We start from the raw sequence: 21,754 nt of genomic DNA, 5'->3' as shown, positions 1-21,754 counted from the left end.
AATCTGTTCCGACAATCAGGCAATACTTAACAGTAACATCACATCATGACCTGGGATTGTTAGTAGGTGCTGCTGCAACTTGGCCGACGGAACGAAACATTTTTGATGTGAGTGCTAAGGCATTCAGGCTGACAGACTGGCTCACCAAGGTTCTGGATCCACAATGGTGGGGCCAGAAACTGCTTTTGTCATCCGGTTATCCACTCTCAAGTTCGCTCTGAAAGGGGAAATTGCAAGAATTTACGCCGCCAAATGGGGAAATTTGAACTTCCGCCGGCAGGCAAAATCTTTGTGAAGGGATCTGCTGTCGCTAAAGCGTCATTCTCATTGTCCCTTAAGAAGTAGGATATGACAACCATAGGAAGGCCTTTAACGGGGCGCTGCTCTTTAAACTACAACATTAAAAAAATTGGAGTGGTGGTTTTGGCTATATGCAGTCAATATGAGGAAGAGGAAGAGAGGGCCCTGCACTTTGTATGGTAGGATTTTCTTCAACAAAGAGTCGGCGTATTCTCTGTCTCTGGAGAATACCCTCAGATTCGCATGGGGCCATTGAATAGGCGAACTCCGGGGATAGTACAATGACTTGAGTGCTTGAAGCTGCGGCTCTCTCTACTTAACTAAACTAGAACTGAAAAATTCTTCTTCTCCCTACTACTCTACTATTAGATGCTCCTTAACCTTACAGTCAGAAACCGTCTCCCAGACCTAAATAGCGTGTCTTGCGCAGGCCGTCGTAGGCAATCCGACATATTACCACTCGGCTTTTCAGAGTACAAGCACACATCAGAACCGTTCCTATATCTTACTTGCTTAGGGAAGAAAACGAGCATTCTAGGAACCCTCAATACCATTGCCAAGGAGTGTGGGTACATTTCGGCAGCCAATAATAATCCCTTTCCGATATCCAAAAGTAGTAGCCGTGAGGTCAGTGCCTATCCGAGGCATTGTTGAGGATTACATAAAAGGGACGTCAAGTCAGGCGAACCCGTAGGAAACACTGAATCCACACCATCTTCAAGCCTCCGACAAAAATATTGGAAATATTAAAAACTCCGAAGGAACGAAGGTCGTCATTACACACATGAGAGGAATATAAAATTTCGTGCTCTCGCGGAAAAGTCTACATAGGAGAGACCAGCAGGACGATATATCGGTGAATTAAGGAGTACGACAGCGATAGAAAACTCAACTGCTTCACAGAGTCAGCCCTAGCGGAGCACACTGTATAGGTAGGTAGGTACAGGGGTATCAATTTTCCTTTCACAGGAACGGGATTCTGTCAGGACCAGGGTTAAACCACAAATTCAATGTGGGATATTATGATTTAGACAATAAACAGGATCTTAGAATTTGTAAACGCATCAAATTTATGTCTATTTATAGACGCTGAGAATCAGTCTCAAGTCTACGCTGAAAAAATGACCCGGACAGCTCACAATACGTCGAAAATAATATAAATTACTTGGCCGAGAATTCGGAAAATATCCAAGAACGACAGGACTTCTACCTGTTACCGCTGTCGGTGATGGTGCTCCCAGGACAGAGTAGAGGAACGTCTGATGACCCCTGGAAGAAACCATTAGTCGTCTTCGCTTTTTATCATAATCACCCCCTTGCCTCCCTCCTGTTGTCAAACTTCACCCTGGAGCCTTGGTAGTCAGAATCCTTATACGTGCGAATTTTTATACAACTTTCTATAATCCTGAGTCCTCACCAACTTGATGATGGAGCGGACCACTTGGCGAGCAACCTACTTCCTCCCTTGTGGTCCACGGACTTTTCTCTTTTGGGTTGTAGTTGACTGACGGTTTCGTCTAGGACAGAAGTAAATCCCCAGAGGCTGCCTTACCTCTTTCTTGGGAGCAACGTAACCGTAAGTAGCGACACGTGGTAATCGCTCCATTTGTATATAATCGCAAACACGACATGAGTGCGAATTATTTTGAAGTGAAATCCGTCATTGCCTCTGCTCTGGACGAAATCGTTGGTAAATGTTTTTGGAAAAAATCCAAAAAGAGGGGTCCATACACCACAAAAGAGGAAGTAAGTGTGTGCTCCCCAAGTGGCCCGGTCAGTCATCAAGTAGGTGCGGTCTCAGGACTCCCAGCGTCCTCAACAACAAAATTCACTTCGACCTGGTTTAGGTCTGAAATTACGACGGATTTCACTTCAATATAATTCGCACTCATGTCGTGTTTGCGATTATATACAAATGGAGCGATTACCACCTGTCGCCACTTTCGGTCACGCTGCTTTCAAGGTAGAGGTGATACATCGTCTGATGAGTTGCCCTGGACAAAACCGTCAGTCAACTTTTTTTAATAATCATATAATTTCTTAAAGTAATTTTCTCACAATATATATTTTACAGTAAGTAAATAACCTGATATACCAAGTACCCGTACTCCAATATTGTTGCATAATATATATACACAATCTGTCTGTCATATCATAAGCGCTAATCTTCCGATCCCCGTTTTATTTTGTATTACTCCGATAATATGGTGAAGCAGCGACAATTCAATGGGGCGTAGCAGTGGAGAAGAAGTTCAAACTGGAAGTCTTGGAGGGACCAGAATCAGTAAACCAGACAATGACGGGTAAGCGTGATTAATGCAGGATGACTCATTTAGGAGTAAATGGCAATCTTAGAAATATCCATGAAACTGAGCGTATTTCGTATACGTATCGTTTATTCTGGGTATCTACTTTCAATTTGTTGCCACGCTGGTAAATTTAATGAGCGGATGATATGTGTATTTACAGAGATATTTCTCGAATGTCCTTTTAAGGATTATTTGACTTCATACACGTCTACAGACGATGTAATTCAGATAAATTGCTAATTTTAGAATTGAAAATATGAAAATGTTCACCATACCTAGACCGTTTTTCTAGGACCTACCTCCTATATGAAGAATACAAATAGCAATTTTCTTCCATATCGATTGCGAATCAAAGCATTATGAAATATAAATATGAACATTCAGACATTGTTCCGAATATAAAATTCTTTGAATTAAAGTAAAACTCTAAATTTAAACTCCCAATTTTACCGTCCATAAAATGATTTTCTCAAAGTACAAAACCAAGTAAATATTTATGAATTGCAAGCCATATTTAACGTTCCCGAAGTGTATTTAGTGGAAAGCAATAAAATGTGCGCTTTGGAACGCACATATCCATCACTCATCATTCATCAGGAGCAGCAAATGGTAATTCCAAATAGACCTCACACTGATACTGTCACTAAGCTAATTACAAGATTTTTATCTTCAACTCATTCGTGAGAAATTTTAAAAATATCTTTGATTTTCGGAACTCACCAACCAGCAGATTGCTGACCAGTGGATGATTATGTTATTTAATATTAGGCAAGATGCTCGGCAAGGTACAGTGTTAAAGTGACCGTTACTGAGTGCGCACTTGTAGTGGGTAGTGATATATAGGAGGAACTAAATTCTTAAGTGCAGTGAAGAATCGTTAATTTATCTGTTTAATAAAGTTTTGATTTAACTTCGATATAGTAATCAGCAAGGACTGAATTCCCTCAAAATGAGTAGATTCCAGTTACTAGACAAAATCCCAATAGTGTACTGCAAAGAATATAATGTAACATTTTGTGGGTTGCAATGCTTGCATCCTTATGATGCAGAACGGGGGCAACATATTTTAGAAGTAAGTTTTTGGTAATTTTGGCAATATTTTTAATAACTTTCTTAGAAAATATCCTGCTTCTGCCCACATAGATTAATTTACTTATTGTTTGGTAAACATGTCCATAAAAGTGAAGAATATTCGAATGGTAAAGGCCACATCCGGTCTATTTATTTTTATCAAGCAAGTAAACTTGATCAATAAAACCTAGCGAATAGGGCAACAAATTAAGATAGTTTGAAATATATGGGAATACAGAGTGATTAATAGTAGTACCAGCAAATAAATTTTAAGGACATTAACTGCTGGAAATTTTTCTTTGTTACGAGTTTGTGTTTATTTTCAGTGCTCGAAAATCCGGAACTTGATTATGGATTACCCGAAATTTACTGAATTTTTCGATATTCCTTTGAGTGTTCAAACGAGAATCACAATCCTATGTTACCTCTATCACAAATTCTCTTATCTGATATCCTAACTGTTCAACTATTGATCACATCTAGCATATATCTTGCGCTTGATTTCCGATTCCGACTCCGATTCTAACTGTGCTGTATTACTCTAATCTCGGATGTCCTTCAGTCTTGACAAGGTGTAACGCCTTTGTTCTGCCGTTTAACTTTAATACCTAATTCTATGCATACCTCACTTTAGTGGCCACCATTCGAATAAGACGTAGTTGGCATTAGCGTAGTTAGCATTTCCAAAATAAGACCACTTCAACTTATTATTACTTTTAACATTCCTTTGAAACCCATCGTTATTGCCCAAAAATGACCTCCACTGTTTTTGTTTTGCCCCCACATGGCCTCAAAAGTGATTATGCACCATTTTCAAAGATTAAGGTTGATTAAGGAATCTATTCATCCTTAATCAACTTTAATCTTTAAAAATGGTGCATCCCTTCCAAATTATTATTTAGGATTCTATTGGTACTTTTTTCTTAAACCTCTTATTTGTCCGGTTCTGAAAGTTTGGTTTTTATGTTAAAGGGCGGACAATTACTTTTTTTCTGCGAATATCGATGTTTCGGGGGCCTTTTTTTAGGTATTTTACAATTTTGGGGTGGAAAAATTAACAGGACTGAGCTAATAATATAAATATAATATAAAAAAACAACCCGGATGTGGTGGCATCATTCAAATATAGTGTAAAAAGATTTTTCGGTATTTGGAGTTGTTAAGGATCCAAGATGTTGGAAATCAGTCGATGGCTTTTAAACACATTTCATTTAAAATCGTATGTTGAAAATCGGATACCACGATATCTCAAAATCTCAACGTTTTCCTTTGAAATTTTAATAACTTACTCAGGACGCACTTTTTCGGTTCGGAAACTAAAATAATGGTTCAGTTTGCAAACTAGGATAATGGTGATTCATAAAGTTGCGAAAAAAACGCCAAAATTCTTGAAAAAAGTTTGACAAGATGCCAAAATTTGACTTTTTGGTATTTTTTAATAATTCCTGTTTAACGACAATTTTGAGTTAAAAAAATGTTAAAGTGTACTTAAGCTATTAATAAATATGTGGTGAAAAATTTGACATGTGCGCTTATTTAGTTTCAAAAAAAATCCTTAGAAAACAGAAGCGGGCCTTCACAAAGGATGCCCCTTTATGGGAATGGGATGATATTTCCTTTGCTGGTGGCTTTTTTAATTAATATAAAATTCAATTGGGCACATCATATAGCGTTCGGCCATTCGTAGGGTTAGTTTCATAATACTTCATAATCGGCCTTAAATTTAAACACATCATACGAATCTTTTTAAAAGGATTCTGATACAAACTACCCGTACAAAATACATATAGCCCTAGAAGATCTGCCGGAACAGAGTGTGAAAAACAGCAAACATTGACTCAACATGATGTCAGGATTGAATTTTTTAAAGTCTATAATATAGCAAAATATTCAGTATATTTTTTGCCTTGATCCTTATATATATAAAATATACTGCTTTCAACATGCCATTTCTTAGCCTTGAAAGTTATTATTAATCCTTGGTTTGGTAATTGCACAATTCGTTTATGCCTACAATTAGGTACTTAGAATTTAATAATCGGAGAAGGAAACGAAGCAGATCTGCTAAGAAGATACTAAAAGCTAGTTCAAATTTCGAGAAAATGAGCTGAAAGCTGCTTCTAGATACAGACAATATCTCTTGCTGACTAGCCTCCATGTATCCATCTACGCTAACTCTGGAACAGTTTTATTCTACCATCATTTCTATTGAATTGGGGAAATATAGATAAATAAGAAAGTGGACAGACGCATTTTCTTTATTTTTACCATAAACTCGATGATGTTTTCAGGCCTCATATTTTTTGGACAGTGCAAACATCCTCAGTTAATTTTTGATAATAACAACAAAGCTATTTTATGGTGAATGACCATTTAGACACAATCACAGTTGACAATGAAAATAAATACTTTAGAAACGACTTACCTATTATTATGAAAAGTAATTTGCTATTATTCGAGGGGGTAGAAGGCCATTTAAATGTAGATTCCAAAGCATGTTAAACGACAATAGGAGATACAGGGTGCGGCGCAGGAACTTCCTTATATGAAAAGATCATAAAACAATAATTATTGGAAATGTCATTTTAATCTTTCTATTTTTAGATAGAGGTACATTTAAAGTTTTTTTTTAATTACTTTTTGAAAATAATTTTTTGAATGTGACCTCCATTTTGGCCAATATATTGAGAGAGTCGAAATCGAAAGTTTTGTTCCACTTTGTCGAGTGTGCACGCGTCGATGTTAACAGTAGCAGCACAAATATTGATGCTCAGCCTACCCAAGGTCTTTGGACGACTAGTATACATTAAGGTTTTGAGATATCCCCATAAAAAATATCGCAGGTTGCCAAGTCTGGCACCCGTATCGTCAATTCAAGATCACCCCTCTGTGGCGGCACAAAGGAGGCGCGAACCTAGTCGCCAATATGAATCCGCCTTCGCTGCTGTATTCAATAGCCGCGGAAAATGTACGCACAAGGGAGCTATTGTTGTTCACGCCGTGTGAGCTGTGGCGCCTTCTTGTTGAAATCACACATCCCTCAGATTCATTTCTTCAAGTTTGGGAAGGTCAAATTCTCCAATCTTTGTCTTGTCGTTTTCTACTAGAAATAGGGTCCAACAATGCTAACTATCGATAATGCACGCTAATCACTTTTGAGAATTTTTTTGAATAATTTAGGCAAAAAATTGACAAAGTAACGCGGTATTAGTCCGATGAAGGTCGTAACTAGAGTTTTCCAACAGCGTATAACGACTCCAATTTTTATTTGAAATCGAAAAGGTTTTAATTTTACATTACTACCTAATTTTCTAAGAATATGAACCTAAATGCAGATGATAATAGTCAAAATTAAAAATTTTGCAGGTCGGTAGGTAGGGTAGGTATCAGTGGCCGTTCCGTGGAACCCAATTAGCACTTTGGTGCGCCGTTTTGATGCCACACACTCCTAGGAGCATGACTGTTGTTATGGGAGCAGGGAGGCAGAGCCCAGCCAGCTCGGATCTTCAGAGCCAGCCCGTAGCATTCACGAAGGAAAGCAGCTTTCCGACCCTGCAGCTAGAAATCTCTCTGAGGTCCCCAAAGAATGGTTCACCCAGTGTCCGCAGCCTGACTCTAGCCACAGCTGGGCAATCGCAGAGAAAGTGCATGAGGGTTTCCCTTCCTTCTCCACAGCTTCGGCAATGCGTATGTTGTAGGGTATGCCGAGTCTAGCGGCATGGTACCCTATGGGCCAGTGCCCCGTACAGACCGCCGTAATCTTGAATGCATTTGCACGCTTCTGGCACAGGAGCTCTCGTGATCGGGCTGTTATAAGCCGGCCAAATTCTCCTTGGCACAGCTTGTAAGCCTTCGCCATCTCAGGCCCGCGGCTGCTAGGTAGTGCGAGTAGACTCCGACAGCCGCCAGCGGAACACCGACTGTATTCGCAGAAGGACTCCCAAGAGCAGAGCTTTGCCTGGCCAATCCGTCAGCCCGCTCATTCCTCTCTATGTTCCTATATCCGGGAACCCAGAGGAGAGTGACCTTGAGCGTACCGCCCAGATGGTTGAGCGCGTCTCTGCACTGCCCCACCAGCCGGGAAGATGTCATTGTTGAGTACAAGGCCTTGATGGCCGCTTGGCTGTCGGTCAGAATGGCTATGTTACGCTTAGGGCTCGAACCACGGTCCAGCCATCGACAGACTTCCAGTATCGCCAGTACTTCCGCCTGGAATACACTGGCAAAACCTGGGAGACCATACAATTTGGATACACCGTGTGTATTCGAGAAAAGTCCCGCGCCGATCCCATAGGCCATCTTTGATCCGTCCGTAAAGAATACCGTGTCATAGTCTTGCAACACGCCGCGGTCTTCCACTTTGCCCTGGTTGGAAGGTCCGCAGCAAAGTTTCTCGTGAAGTTCAGCTTGCGTGTGACATAGTCCGTGGGGGATGCCCAGATTTCTCTAGGTATTTCATCTAGGATGTTGCTGTGGCCGTAGAACTTCGCTGTCCAGCATCCGGACTCACGTAGCCTGACGGCACTGCACGCTGCAACATATTTAATGTGGACGTCTAGGGGAAGGAAATGCAGGAGTACATTGAGAGCATCTGCCGGGCAGGACTACAAAACCCCCGTAGCACCTGCACACGCGGTTCTTTGAATCCTATTGAGCTTCATCCTATTATATTTTTTCTTTAAAGCCTGCCACCATACAATAGAGCCGTATGTTAGGATCGGACGCACTACAGCGGTGTACATCCAGAGAACCATCCTCGGCCGGAGACCCCGTTTCTTTGCATAGAAGGCTATACAGGCCTTCTTAACCCTCAGTTCTATGTTTAACCTCCAGTTTAGCTTAGGATCCAGGATTACACCCAGATACTTTACATTAGAGGAAAGAACCAATCTTGATTCATTCAGCCGTGGTAGATGGAATTCAGGTATCCTTGTTGTTATGGACTTTTCTACGTTCCTATAACCATGTCTGTTTTTCGCGCTTAAAGACCACCAAACAATAAAAATTCTACCTTTATGAAAATTAGACAACTAAAGTGGAATATTATAAACAATGCTACTAAAATACGAAGACGTCCGTATTCGGAGTGGTTATTATTCGGATTCCTGAACTTAGGATAGTTAAAAATATTAAAGATTTTAATTATATAAAATTTCAAGGTATTCGTAATCGAAATTACTGTACGTGTTCTAAAACATTTGTACTTTTTCTTACTTTGAATTGGACGCACTAATATTGTGAATTTATCTAAGAAATTCAATTTTATAAGTAGGAACTTTCTAATCACACACATTCCCGCACATCTAATCAAATCAAAGGTCTCAATGGGTAGTTTCCGAAAGCGATCAAAGCTCTTACTGTAAAAGACAATGATCTTGCCAGTCCTCATGTATTCCTCGGAGACTTAGGTTCTTAGCAAGAAGAATTACGAACTCTTGCCCGCGTTCGAGAGAAGAATCCTCCGAAGAATTTTTGACCCCCTGCATGAGGATGGACGATTCCGTAGACTACATAACAATGAAATCTATGAGCGATACCATGACCGTCCTGTTGTGGATGAAATCCGGCTCAATAGGTTACGGTGGGCGGGTCACTTAATCCGTATGGATGAGGATGATCCAGCCCGGGAAGTTTATAAGGGCAATATCTATGGTAGAAAAAGAACACGAGGCAGATCCTGCCTGAGATAGAGCGGGATGTCTGGAGTTCCTTATTAAGGCAGACCTAGACCGGATACCGGTTGTTGCGCCGTTGATGATGATGATAAGCTAAATTACTCAATTTTGATTTCCTCATGATTTGGCCCGAAGCCATTTAATGGTGGTTACGGTGATTTTGCTGTGCAATTCTTCATTTCGGCACACGCTTGCCAAAACTTAATTCAAACGTTTGGCTTGGTTAGTGTACATTCGCAGTTAAGATGGAGTGTCGGTTTTTGATACAAATCAAAGGAAACTTACTCAGAAGAACGCTAACGAACTTGCAAATATGTGGATGGTGACGTTTGGTCCCTAAAATCAAACCAAACGTTTGTGAAGATTAGAGTTTGTGGCAAGTGCCAAACGCGTCGAGCCAACATTATAGCCGCTCCTCGATGAAGATTTGTTTAGACGGGCTTGTGGCTACAACCCGTTGGGGCGGCCTTTATTTCCTATCCTAGCAGCGGATAGCCGTTTGCACTATATTGTTGGGTGGTAGCATACTATTCATGTAAATTATTCCTGAAGTAATATCTAAAGTCGTTAGAATGTTTTACTGTCAATTTCTTCCTCTCGTTAACCTTTGCTTTTCAAAGGCCCTTAGGATCTTAGGGTACCAGTACATTAAACTTTCAAAAATCACTTCTTAAAATATTTTGGAAAAATTCGAATGTTAAAGTATTGTAAAACGGCTTTAAGCGTGAGCATGTTTTCGGCTCTTCCCAACTGCTTTGTAAATACCAATTTATTCTATTCATGGACTTACATAGAAGAAGGCTTCCTTACAGATTAATCAATTGCAAGCGATGATTTGATAATTCCAACGAGCAAAAAGGTAAAAAGTTTATTTTTCTCGGGATCTATTCAACGGATTATAGAAGGTCTTTGGGCGTCAGATAAAAGAAATACAAAACCAAATTTTTGACACGTAAAAAACGACTGAAAAAAGATGTTGATTTTCACCAGTTAAATAATGAAAATAAAAAAAAATATTTTCTATTCTCTGAAAATTGAAATAAAAAAAGTTGCATATTCAAATTTAATGAAGGAGCTGCAGAAAGATTTCTGACTAGGCTGACTCTGACCAATGTGCGAGGCCAGATAAAAGCAGCAGGATCACTCTCAAGACCATTCGACTTCAACAACGGTCTACGACAAGGGGATGCGCTATCATCGTCCTCTTTAACCTGGCCCTCGAGAAAGTGATCCGTGATGCCGAGGTAAATGCAAGAGGTACGATCCTCTTCAAGTCCACACAACTACTGGCCTATGCTGACGATATCGACATCATGGGAAGAACCACCCGAGATATACACTGCCTTCATCCAGATCGAGCAGGCGGAGCGAGATCTTGGGCTGCATATTAATCAAGGCAAGACAAAATATATGGTGGCAACGTCAGCACCGAAGACGAATCAACCAACAGCATCAAACCGCACTGGTCAAACACAAACACGAAGAAGAATAAGGATAGGAGAATACAACTTTGAGACCGTTGACAATTTCTCCTATCTAGGGTCGAAAGTCACAACCGATAACAACTACGATGATGAAATCCGCGCACGGTTGTTGTCAGCCAACAGAGCCTATTTCAGTTTACAAAGACTGTTCCGCTCGAAACGTCTCACCATAGGGCCAAAGCTCTTACTGTACAAGACTATGATCTTGTCAGTGCTCATGTATTCTTCGGAAACTTGGGTTCTTAGCAAGAAAAATTGCGAACTCTTGGCCGCGTTCGAGAGAAGAATCCTCCGAAGAATTTTTGGCCCCCTACATGAGGATGGACGATTCCGTAGCCTACACAATGACGAAATCTATGAGCGATACCATGACCGTCAGGTTGTGGATAAAATCCGGCTCAATAGGTTACAGTGGGCGGGTCACTTAATCCGTATGGATGAGGATGATCCCACCCGCAAAGTCTATAAGGGCAATATCTATGGTAGAAAAAGAAGACGAGGCAGACCCTGCCTAAGATGGAGCGATGGCGTGGGTCAGGACGCCAGATAGCTTTTAGGGATATCGAATTGGTGGACCTCGGCGCAAAACCGGTATGTATGGAGTTCCTTATTAAGGCAGACCTAGACCGGATACCGGTTGTTGCGCCGTTGATGATGATGATGATATATATCGCACCAACCCCTGGGGGAGTTTTCCTATATGACGCACGATATTTCAACCGTTCTTTTAATTTTTTTTTGCAATAAAAATAAATGTAATCTTGTCAAACTTTTTATAGGTTATTACTAGGGTCTTAGATCATTATACAAAATTGTTAATTAATGAATTTGATGATCGTTTGTATTGTTTTTTTACGGTCAAAATAGGCTCCTCTAAGAAAAGGAAGGTTCTGCTTGAATGCACATCTGCATTTGTAGTAATCTGGAACCCAAATTTCAAACGATTTCTTATTCTACATATGTATGTATGCCTCTATCGTCCGAACCACGATTATAATTTTACCTTATTAAATATTAAAGCAAAATATTGGAAAATTGGGACAAGAACTACTGATGTATAAAATAATGTCTAAAACTTTCAGCGCGTTTAAAGTTTTTGTTTTATAAGCACGTCAACATGCTCTTCTGTTTGCTCTAGCTACGTAAATACAGTAGAATCCGATTCTCTCCGATTTTTCGCTATATACTTATTAATATCTTGAGCATGTGTAACAATTTATCTAGCCCCATATGATAGTTCATTATTGAAGTACAGAACAACTTATATACCCATCTCCAAAGAAGGTGTTTGCGGGTGCCACGCTAAAAAGCTCTGTGTCATCTTAAAGAAAAAAAAAAATAAACGGCATTTTAACGTGTGAAGTATATTACGATTCGCAAATTAGGATTATTAAAAAATATTGAAAGTTAAATGTTTTTTGTAAATTTTGGTATTTTTTCACTGCTTATTTAATGTATAAACAAGTCAGGAAACCGAAAGCTGGACGCTTAAGGTATGAAAGGTTTTGTATATTTCTTATATAAACATATTTGAGTGGACATTTGTCCGATTAGAACCTAGCACGTAATATATGCATATATTATGTGAGAACACCCACTTTCGCGTGATACTGACATTGAAAGTCTAGGATTTCCACAGAAGCAACAACTTTGACCTATTATAAATTTGTTAGTAATAGTGCGACCACCAAACTTGAAAGGATTGAACTCTATCTTATAGCGTACATTGCTGCAAAATTTGGTGATTCTAGGATGAACTTAAGGGGGTTTCAGCATCAATTACTAAAAATTATAGTAACATAGTATTATTAACTTTAAGTTTGAATAGATATCGACATGAGAGGTATTTCGGAGCCTAGGCACCATATCGTGGCAGCCTCCTGATTTTTTTTAGATTTTTCGGTTGGGTAGTTTCTGAGAAGGAAATGATGATTTTCGGCTCCCGCACTCCCCACCTTTCCCACAGCTGAACTAAGGTCGGCATCGAAAAGTACTAATCGAGACCTTTCATTTGAAACCCCACATGGCTATATTTGGTGAACAAAAAACTTGCACCCCTTTTGCATATATAGAGACACCCCCTTAAGTTTGACTTAGAATGAATTTGGTGTCAACCGCTAAAACGGTTCTCCGAGAAAAATGCGTGTGATGCCAGATAGACAGACTGAATACAATATTCAAGGTCCTCGAGCGGGTAACCTATAATCGGCTATATCCACGGCGGTTATTTATCGAATAAGCAGTTTGGCTTCCGGTAGGCCCGGTCAGCGGTTGATGCTACCAAACTGGTCTTTGAGCTAGCCAGAAAAGCCTACGACGAAGGAAAGTACTGCGCACTGGTGACTCTTGACATCAAGAACGCGTTCAATTCTGTCAGATGGAACCGTGTAATCGAAGCGCTTATCGCGGCACAAGCACCAAAATATTGTTTATATTAAATATCATCTTCGATTACTTCCGACAGGGGAAGCTACTTCATGATACGGACGAAGGGTCGAAGATGTATGTAGTAACGGCAGGAGTTCCGCAGGGGTCTGTTCTGGGCCTTTTGCTACGGAACTTAATGTATAATGGCGTTTTACGACTTCCAGTAACTAAACAAGCCGATGACGTTGGAGTGGTCATAACATCCAATCACCCCGATGAAGTGCTGCTATATGCAAACGAGACTATATAGACGATCAAGTCTTGGCTTAAAGACCACGGGCTGGAGATTGCCGAGTTAGTGTTCTTTACAAAGCGGCGGAAACAAAAAACTGTTGAAATTTACATCGGGGCGCATGTTGTTCGCTCTCAGCCATCGCTGAAATACCTGAGAGTAACATTCGACTCCAAGCCGAGCTATAAACCTCACTTGAAGCTTACTGGGCAGAAAGGAGCGACTATCAGCTCAACACTGGCAAGGATGCTTCCAAATGTAGGTGGTCTAAAGCACAGTCGACGATTACTACTTATCGCGAGTCGCCAGCGCGGCACCAATGTGGGCGTCGGCGATAAAAGTCGGAGAAAATCGTAGACAGCTTGAAGCTGTATATCGATTAAGCGCTCTCCGAACATGTTGCGCCTACCGAATAACATCTTATGAGGCGGCATGTGTGATTGCGGGGATGACTCCGGTAGATATTCTAACCGATGAGGAAAGTCGTCTGTACGAGAATCAGGAAGCGAGCCTAAGCAAGCAAAGTGACCCTATGCGGTCATTGGCTGCATGGCAAAGAGCATGGGACCAGGCGGAGAATGGCCGGTGGACACACAGGTTAACCTTAGACATAAGTAGGTGGACTATGCGGAACCACGGTGGGACGAATTACGTTCTGACTTAGTTCTTAACCGGACATGGTGTCCTACGTGTGAAGATGCAGCCGAAAATACAGAACACGTTTTCTTCGCCTGCCCAAAATTTAAAAGCTCAAGGAGGAAGCTTGAAACAGAGCTAAATACCCTTTTAACGCTGGAAAATCTGATAAGGTACATGGTGCAATCAAATACAGCATGGGACGCGGTAGTTGCAATAGTGAAACGGATTCACCAGCATCTAAAAGCAGCAGAAGCGCAACGGAGACAGAGAAGAGAAGCTACTGCAATTAGAGTGAACAGCTAAGAACTGAACAGCCCCGCGAAGCAATATCGGAACGGTAGTCCCGCGGGGTGGATGTGGAGGAAATATTGAAGGTTTTAGTCGATAAGGGTCCGGCATGTGTGTCCTGAATTTCAGATGCGTATCCATGATGGATTTCCCCCAGTCAAAAAAAAACAAACAGACAGACAGTAAACCTATTTTAGTAAGGTTTTCTTCTTCAAAAAACCTTGAAATACAGCCCTATAAATCACAATTATCCTCGTTTGCGAACCGTAGAAATATATTCTGAATAAGTCGTCAAAATTTCAAAGAATTTGCATCCGATTTTCAACATGCAGTTTCGAGAAAAACGCATTTAAAAATTACAACCTGATTAATAACCATAAAATCTGAACTGACCTTTTATCTGCTATTCCTAGTCCATAAACCTTGGGTTTCTTTAAAAAAAGCCTTGCAAAGTCTTGGTCGATAAATTCATGCTTCATTACGTTGATTGACATAAACCCGACATATGACACTTATTAACACATATGATATGGGGGATATGAGGGGATTCACAGTTTCCACTTTTTCTATCAAATTTTCAATAGGGGTAACCGCTTCTATTTTAAGAAAATTATCCGAGTATTTGATTTTTGACTGCACTGCCAAGGTCATTGGAGGGTTCTGCCATCAATTTTGTCGTGCAAAAACGGCTGAAAAAGCGGGTCTCTTTTAAACTTCCACCACTTTTTTCATCATTTCTCATAAAAGATCAGGGACAACAAAATTTTCAAAAAAAATGCCGTGTTCTAGTCTACTAATATGTAACATACTAGTACCTTAAACGAGCTTGGGTTGCTACAGTGCTCTCTTTTCAATTTGCCCAATACCGATTTAATTTCGCTCCTGTAAAAGGAATAACGATGGTAACTTGCACTGCTACCGCTCACTCTTTGAGGTCTATGAGTTCATTAGTTTTTTTCACTCAGTTTGGTAACTTTAGGTCCAGAGTTGCTTGCCATCTTTTTCCTAGTTGTCTTGTCAAAGCTAGATATATCCGTCGTCTCTGAACTTTATTGTGTTGTTAGATTCACTAGTAAGGGTTCGCGTGCCTCCACTTTTTAGAAATCGCCATCATTTATGGTTTTTGGTGCAGCGCTTTTCACTTTCATTTCCATGCTATGTTCCAAAGAATCTCAGTATAACGGGGAAAATAGAAAAAATAAATATAATTAACCAATTTACCAACGAAAGACAGAGTTTGAGCAAATTGGGAAGTGATAAAGCAGAAGGGTGAGATAGTAAAGGTCATCGCGACGCTATAACCATAAAGAAAAGAGATAGAATATCTTATTTTTAAGGTTTTGTGTAAAAATCGGTTTACCGTCTGTCTGTCTGTCTGTCCGTCACACCCATTTTTCTCGGAGACGGTTATAGCGATTTTGGTAGAAAGGTGGAAACTGTGAACGCTCGCACATACAGTGAGTTACATCCTCTTACGTTGAATTTAAGGGGGGGGTCCCCATACATGCAAAAGGGGGGTGTAAAATTTTTTTTCATCAAATATAGTCACGTAGGATATCAAATTAAAGGTCTCGATTAGTACTTTCCGAAGTCGGTCTTAGTTTTGACATTTCTTGGAAACGTGGGGAGTGCAGGGGGTTGAAAGTGATCATTTCTTTAAGGGGGCCATTCTCAGAAACTACCCAACCAAAAAATCTGAAAAAAATCAGGAAGCTGCCACTATATGGTGCCTGGGCTCCGAAATACCTTTCATACCGATATCTGTTCAAAGAAAGTTAATAACAGTATATTACTATAATTTTTTGTAATTGGCTGGAAACCCCCCTTAAATTCATCCTACTGGCACAAAATTCTGCAGTGATATAGGCTATAATGTACAGCATGATCATACCAAGTTTGATGGAAATCGCACTATTACTAACAAATTTATAATACGTCGAAATTGTTGCTTCTTTGAAAATTGAAGACTATCAATGTCAATATCACCCGAAAGTGGAGATATGCATATATTACGTGCTAGGTACTAAGAAATACACAAAACCTTTCGTACCTGAAGCGTCCAACTTCCGGTTTCCCGACTTGTTTAAAATATAATGTGATTAGCAAAAAAAGTTTTCATATTGCGTGTAGTTATGGTAGAGGGACAAACTCGTAATGTTTGGTATTTTTTTGCATTTCACAAACCTTCGGGAAGGGTCTAACTTTTATTTTCCAATTAAAAATTTTTTTTATATTATTTTCAGAAGTTAAAGGAGAAAATAGCTATATAAGTACAAACAAATATGTACGTACATATATCTATTTTTATCCTATGTTTTTCAAATTTATTCACTGAAAACCATTAAATTGACAGGAAAGTGCTTTCCTGATAAAATATGGTCATTCCTTGTGATCGATTCCATTCAAGATTTCCCATTAAATGCAAGGGCAACAAATCGAATAACAACACTTAATATTATTGTTGAACATTTCAAATTAAGGTCAAGTTAACTTATGTGCCACACATCCTATTTCCGTTTCATGATCCCGACGTAAAATTTTATTACCCCTGAAAATAGAGATTAAGCCCCAACAGATTACCGCTTCGACCATTTTAGCAATGTAAACTTATTATTTTTCTGTGATATGTTAACATTCACTCAAAGTGTTTTCTTCTTAGCTTCTTCTGAGTGCCGAGATTTGTGATGAGAAACATATAGCACGCCCATTGGAAATAACGGATCAACAGCTTCTTGAAATCCATACCGAGGACTATTTGAACAGCCTCAAAGTAAGTGAAATTCTTTACTCTTGACAATAACATTATGTGCACATGACTGAAGCTTGGCGAATATAGTAGTTTACTGCGCTGGAAGTTCAAGTTGTTTTTGTGTATTTTAAACAAAGAGTCGCTTTATAGATAAACGATAATCTTATTCAAGTGATTTTCCTTCCAATTTGATGTACTGTTTTCATATACAAATGGTGATTTCCATATGTTATTGTTTACATCGGAAGGGATTTATAATCTATAATAATATGTAATTCCAAAATATAAAGTAAACAGCAGAATATCAGGATGGTATAAAAACTGATTGAAGAATTAGAACGCAGACAATCTTCCACATATTTGTAAATAATAAGTCACATCGGTCACAGTGGAAAAATACGCACGTAATCATATGTGAACAAATCTAGATGCCTACCAAACACGAGGATGAACCAAATATGTACGAGTATAAATAAGATTTCTTTCTTTGAGCATATAAATTTGAAGAGGATTAATGAGCAGATCTATAGTAGATTGGGAGGGATGTGGAGGGTGAGGGTAAGCATGGGTCCACCGGTTTAGACCAGTTGAATAGTAGCATTCAGGATGTCGGATCAAAAGATTCCACCGTCTACTGCGCAGTGTATCATCATTCAATTTCTTGTTCGTGAAGCCTTAAAACCAGTTTTCATTTTTCATACGAATTGAAAATGAACAACGGAACTAGTATCAACCCTTACTCGATTTGTGAAATTCTTGAATTCGCATTCCCATCAGTTTCCAAAATTGACCCCCCCCCCCAGCCATGATATCAAATGAAAAGGTTTGATTAGTGCTTTTCGAAGCAAGCCCTAATTTTGATATTAGTTGTAAAAAGGAGTGCGAGGTCAGAAAAGGGTCAATTATTTCAAGGGCCTATTCTCAGAATCATAAGTCGTCAGGAGCCGATGGAATTACAGCCGAATTGGTTAAATATGGAGGCGACCAGTTACACCAAGTGGTTCATCAACTTGTGCTCAAGGTATGTGACAGCGAATCAATGCCTGACGATTGGCAACGAGGCATTATCTGTCTCATACATGAAAAGGGAGATATCACACAATGCAGCAATTATAGAGGTATCACGTTGCTGAGTACCATCTATAAGATATTCTCCGCTATCTTGCTAGGTCGGACAGTCCCATACGCCCAAAACATCATTGATCCATACCAAAGAGGCTCTACTCCAGGCAAATCAGCAACAGATCAGATTTTCTCTGTGCGGCAAGCGATAGAAAAACTGTTGGAATATGGACATCAGTTGCACCTTCTTTTCAGAGATTTTAAAGACGCCTATGATAGCGTAGTCAGGATCAAACTGTACACGGCCATGAGAGAATTCGGTATCCCGACGAAATTAATAAGACTGACTAGGGTGACCTTGACCAATGTGCGAGGCCAGATAAAAGCAGCAGGATCACTCTCAAGACCAATCGACTTCAACAACGGTCTACGACAAGGGGATGCGCTATCATGCGTCCTCTTTAATCTGGCCCTTGAAAAAGTGATCCATGATGCCGAGGTAAATGCAAGAGGTACGATCCTCTTTAAGTCCACACAACTACTGGCCTATGCTGACGATATCGACATCATGGGAAGAATCACCCGAGACGTACAAACTGCCTTCATCCAGATCGAGCAGGCGGCCATTGGCGCGAGATCTTGGGCTGCACATCAATGAAGGCAAGACAAAATATATGGTGGCAACGTCAGCACCGAAAATGAACCAACCAACAACATCAAACCGCACTGGTCAAACAGGAAGAATAAAGATAGGAGAATACAACTTTGAGACCGTTGATAATTTCTCCTATCTAGGGTCGAAAATCACAACCGATAACAGCTATTACCATGAAATCCGCGCACGGTTGTTGTCAGCCAGCAGAGCCTATCTCAGCTTACAAAAACTGTTCCGTTCTGTTCTGACCGCGTTCGAGAGAAGATTCCTGCGAAGAATTTTTGGCCCCCTACATGAGGATGGACGATTCCGTAGCCTACACAATGACGAACGAACGAACGAACGATACCATGACCGTCCGGTTGTGGATAAAATCCGGCTCAATAGGTTACGGTGGGCGGGTCATTTAATCCGCATGGATGAGGATGATCCCACCCGGAAAGTCTATAAGGGCAATATCTATGGTAGAAAAAGAAGACGAGGCAGACCCTGCATAAGATGGAGCGATAGCGTAGGCCAGGACGCCAAACAGCTTTCAAGGATATCGAATTGGTGGACCTCGGCGCAAAACGGCGATGTCTGGAGTTCCTTATTAAGGCAGGCCTAGACCGGATACCGGTTGTTGCGCCGTTGATGATGATGATGATACTGAATCCTATGCTCTCAATACCTACTCACTACCTTTTTCTTACTTTTCTTCAGATTTTCATAGGAAAGGTAGACTTAGACGCCACAAATAAATTTGAACACTACAGGCTATACTCTCATCTGAATCATGTGCCTTGTTTATTAAGGAAATACATACATATCATGCATTTGGTATTCTCTGAGAGATGCCAAGTAGAATATATTGATATGTTAGCTATTACGTTTTTATTAACAAAAAATATGTCATTCCAGATAAGCGACCAAGTTGGAAAAATCGCCGAAATCCCGCTCCTACATTTCGTACCAAACATTTTTGTTCAAGATGCATATTTGAAACCGATGCGATTTCAAGTTGGAGGATCATTGCTAGCTGCAAAGTTGGCGCTTCGATATGGTTGGGCCATAAATCTTGGAGGTGGATTCCATCACTGCAGCTCAGACCAGAGTGGATCCTTCTCTCCATTTGCCGATATATCACTCGTGGTTCAATATCTCCTGGATGAATCCAAAAAGGTTTCTAGCGTCTTAATTGTTGACTTAGCCGCACGACAAGGAAACGGATTTGAAAGAGATTTAATGGATAAAAAGAATGTTTACATATTCGATATGTTCAACAGTACTATATATCCTGGAGATGAATTTGCTAAGGTTGCGATAACTCGAAGGGTTGAACTACCGTCGAGAACCAGTGATGAAGTATATCTAAGAAAATTAAGAATGTAAGTCATATAAGTGAAAGACTTTATATTTAATTCAATCCAATATTTCTGCCCTCGGAAACTAGCAGAAATGACATAAAGCATCAAATCAAATTATTAAAAACAAAAAAAAAATTATTCGCCCATAGAAATTTGGCTGCTGTTCTCAAAGAGTTTCGTCCTGACGCAATTGTATACAATGCCGGAACCGATGTTTTAGATGGGGATTCTTTAGGAGAGCTGTCAATTAGTCCTGAAGTATGCTCTTCAAATCTTATCAATTTTTAAGGTTTTTAATAGCTTTTTTTCTATATTTAGGGGATCATTCAAAGGGACGAATACGTTTTCAGCAAAGCATATGCATATAAAATTCCCATCGTAATGCTCTTAGGAACAGGATTTACGAAAAATGTGTCAGAGATTATATCCACATCGATATTGAATCTGAAGGAAAAAGGATACTTACCCTCGAAATTATGGTCAAAATAAACTAAAATCTAATTATAATGTAAATGCTCGATTGTAGCATTTTCTGGTTATGATAAATTATTTTTGTGTATATATCGAAATACTTTTAAGCAATAGATGTATATAATATAATCTATATTTATTCTACAATAAAGAACTTTTAATCAAAGGCGTTTTGCGTCTGATGTTTAGCAGACATTTTCCAACCATATGATTACAATATTTTGCTGACTATATGAGGCCAGTTTAATTAATCAGGAGATTGGGATCGTTCAAGTCATCGCTCGTTAAGCTTAACTGGAGTCCAGCTTAATCCAGTGATATTACCCGAAATTACATCCAAGCTCGGAAGGCCAGAAATTGACCTGCAACTGGGAAGACCTTTTCAATCCGAAAAACTTAAGCCGTACCCTCATATTGAGGCAATGGAGCAGGCCGCATCTGGCAAGAGTCTTCCTATTATAGCAGATAAATCAACTGGGTTAACACCCCTGATCGGCACCAAAACCCTGTCATTTATCGCTCTTTTACACTAAATAACGCAAACGCTGGTTAAAACCAAAGCAACCTTCTGGCATTTTGGGAGAGAAATGATTTGATTGGTCTTTGAACTTCGACGACTCTTAAATAATTTCCCATTGTAGACGTCGTCCATTGTAGTGGTGGAGCTGACCGTTTGAACTATTTTGGTATTCGGCCTCTTGCTGCAGGCTGGGAGATGCATATCTTGATACCATCGCAAACATTACACCTTGGTATCATCGCAAACAGTACACAAAAGATATCGAGTACCAGGCCTTTCTGAAATAATTCCTATGTCTACGAAGTTGTTGCACCTGAAAGTGGGAAACGGAGCGGTCGCCCAACGAGCAGGATGACTTCCGCCAGAGAAACTTGTTTATGACAAGACAACCTCAAAAACGACGACAACTGGCAACTATATGGATACTATGTGGAACTGATTTTTCCCGAACCCCTGACAAGTATTCTGTAGCGCATATTCATCATTTTAACCATTTCTTTAATGGATGTACTATATTTTACACGAG

At 39.9% G+C, this 21,754-nt stretch overlaps 1 protein-coding gene across 1 annotated transcript; it reads left to right on the top strand.

The window, feature by feature from the left end:
• The first annotated feature begins 3,364 nt into the window (after positions 1 to 3,364).
• Positions 3,365 to 20,806, top strand: LOC119651671 (histone deacetylase 11-like). Its single transcript, XM_038055363.1, has 5 exons — positions 3,365 to 3,681; positions 17,085 to 17,195; positions 19,792 to 20,258; positions 20,387 to 20,495; positions 20,556 to 20,806. The coding sequence occupies exons 1-5, from the start codon at positions 3,559 to 3,561 to the stop codon at positions 20,724 to 20,726; spliced, it is 981 nt and encodes a 326-aa protein (XP_037911291.1). The 5' UTR covers positions 3,365 to 3,558; the 3' UTR covers positions 20,727 to 20,806.
• The last annotated feature ends 948 nt before the right edge of the window (positions 20,807 to 21,754 follow it).

Source organism: Hermetia illucens, chromosome 3 (assembly GCF_905115235.1).
Source record: "Hermetia illucens chromosome 3, iHerIll2.2.curated.20191125, whole genome shotgun sequence".
Taxonomy (NCBI): domain Eukaryota; kingdom Metazoa; phylum Arthropoda; class Insecta; order Diptera; family Stratiomyidae; genus Hermetia; species Hermetia illucens.
This window is presented reverse-complemented; position numbering and strand designations above follow the sequence as displayed.

Excerpts from the sequence above, each read along its gene's own strand:
- LOC119651671 (XM_038055363.1), top strand. The coding sequence starts at position 3,559 with ATGAGTAGATTCCAGTTACTAGACAAAATCCCAATAGTGTACTGCAAA. Across the intron at positions 20,259-20,386 it reads TATCTAAGAAAATTAAGAAT|AAATTTGGCTGCTGTTCTCA; the intron begins GTAAGTCATATA and ends ATTCGCCCATAG. Across the intron at positions 20,496-20,555 it reads AGCTGTCAATTAGTCCTGAA|GGGATCATTCAAAGGGACGA; the intron begins GTATGCTCTTCA and ends TTCTATATTTAG.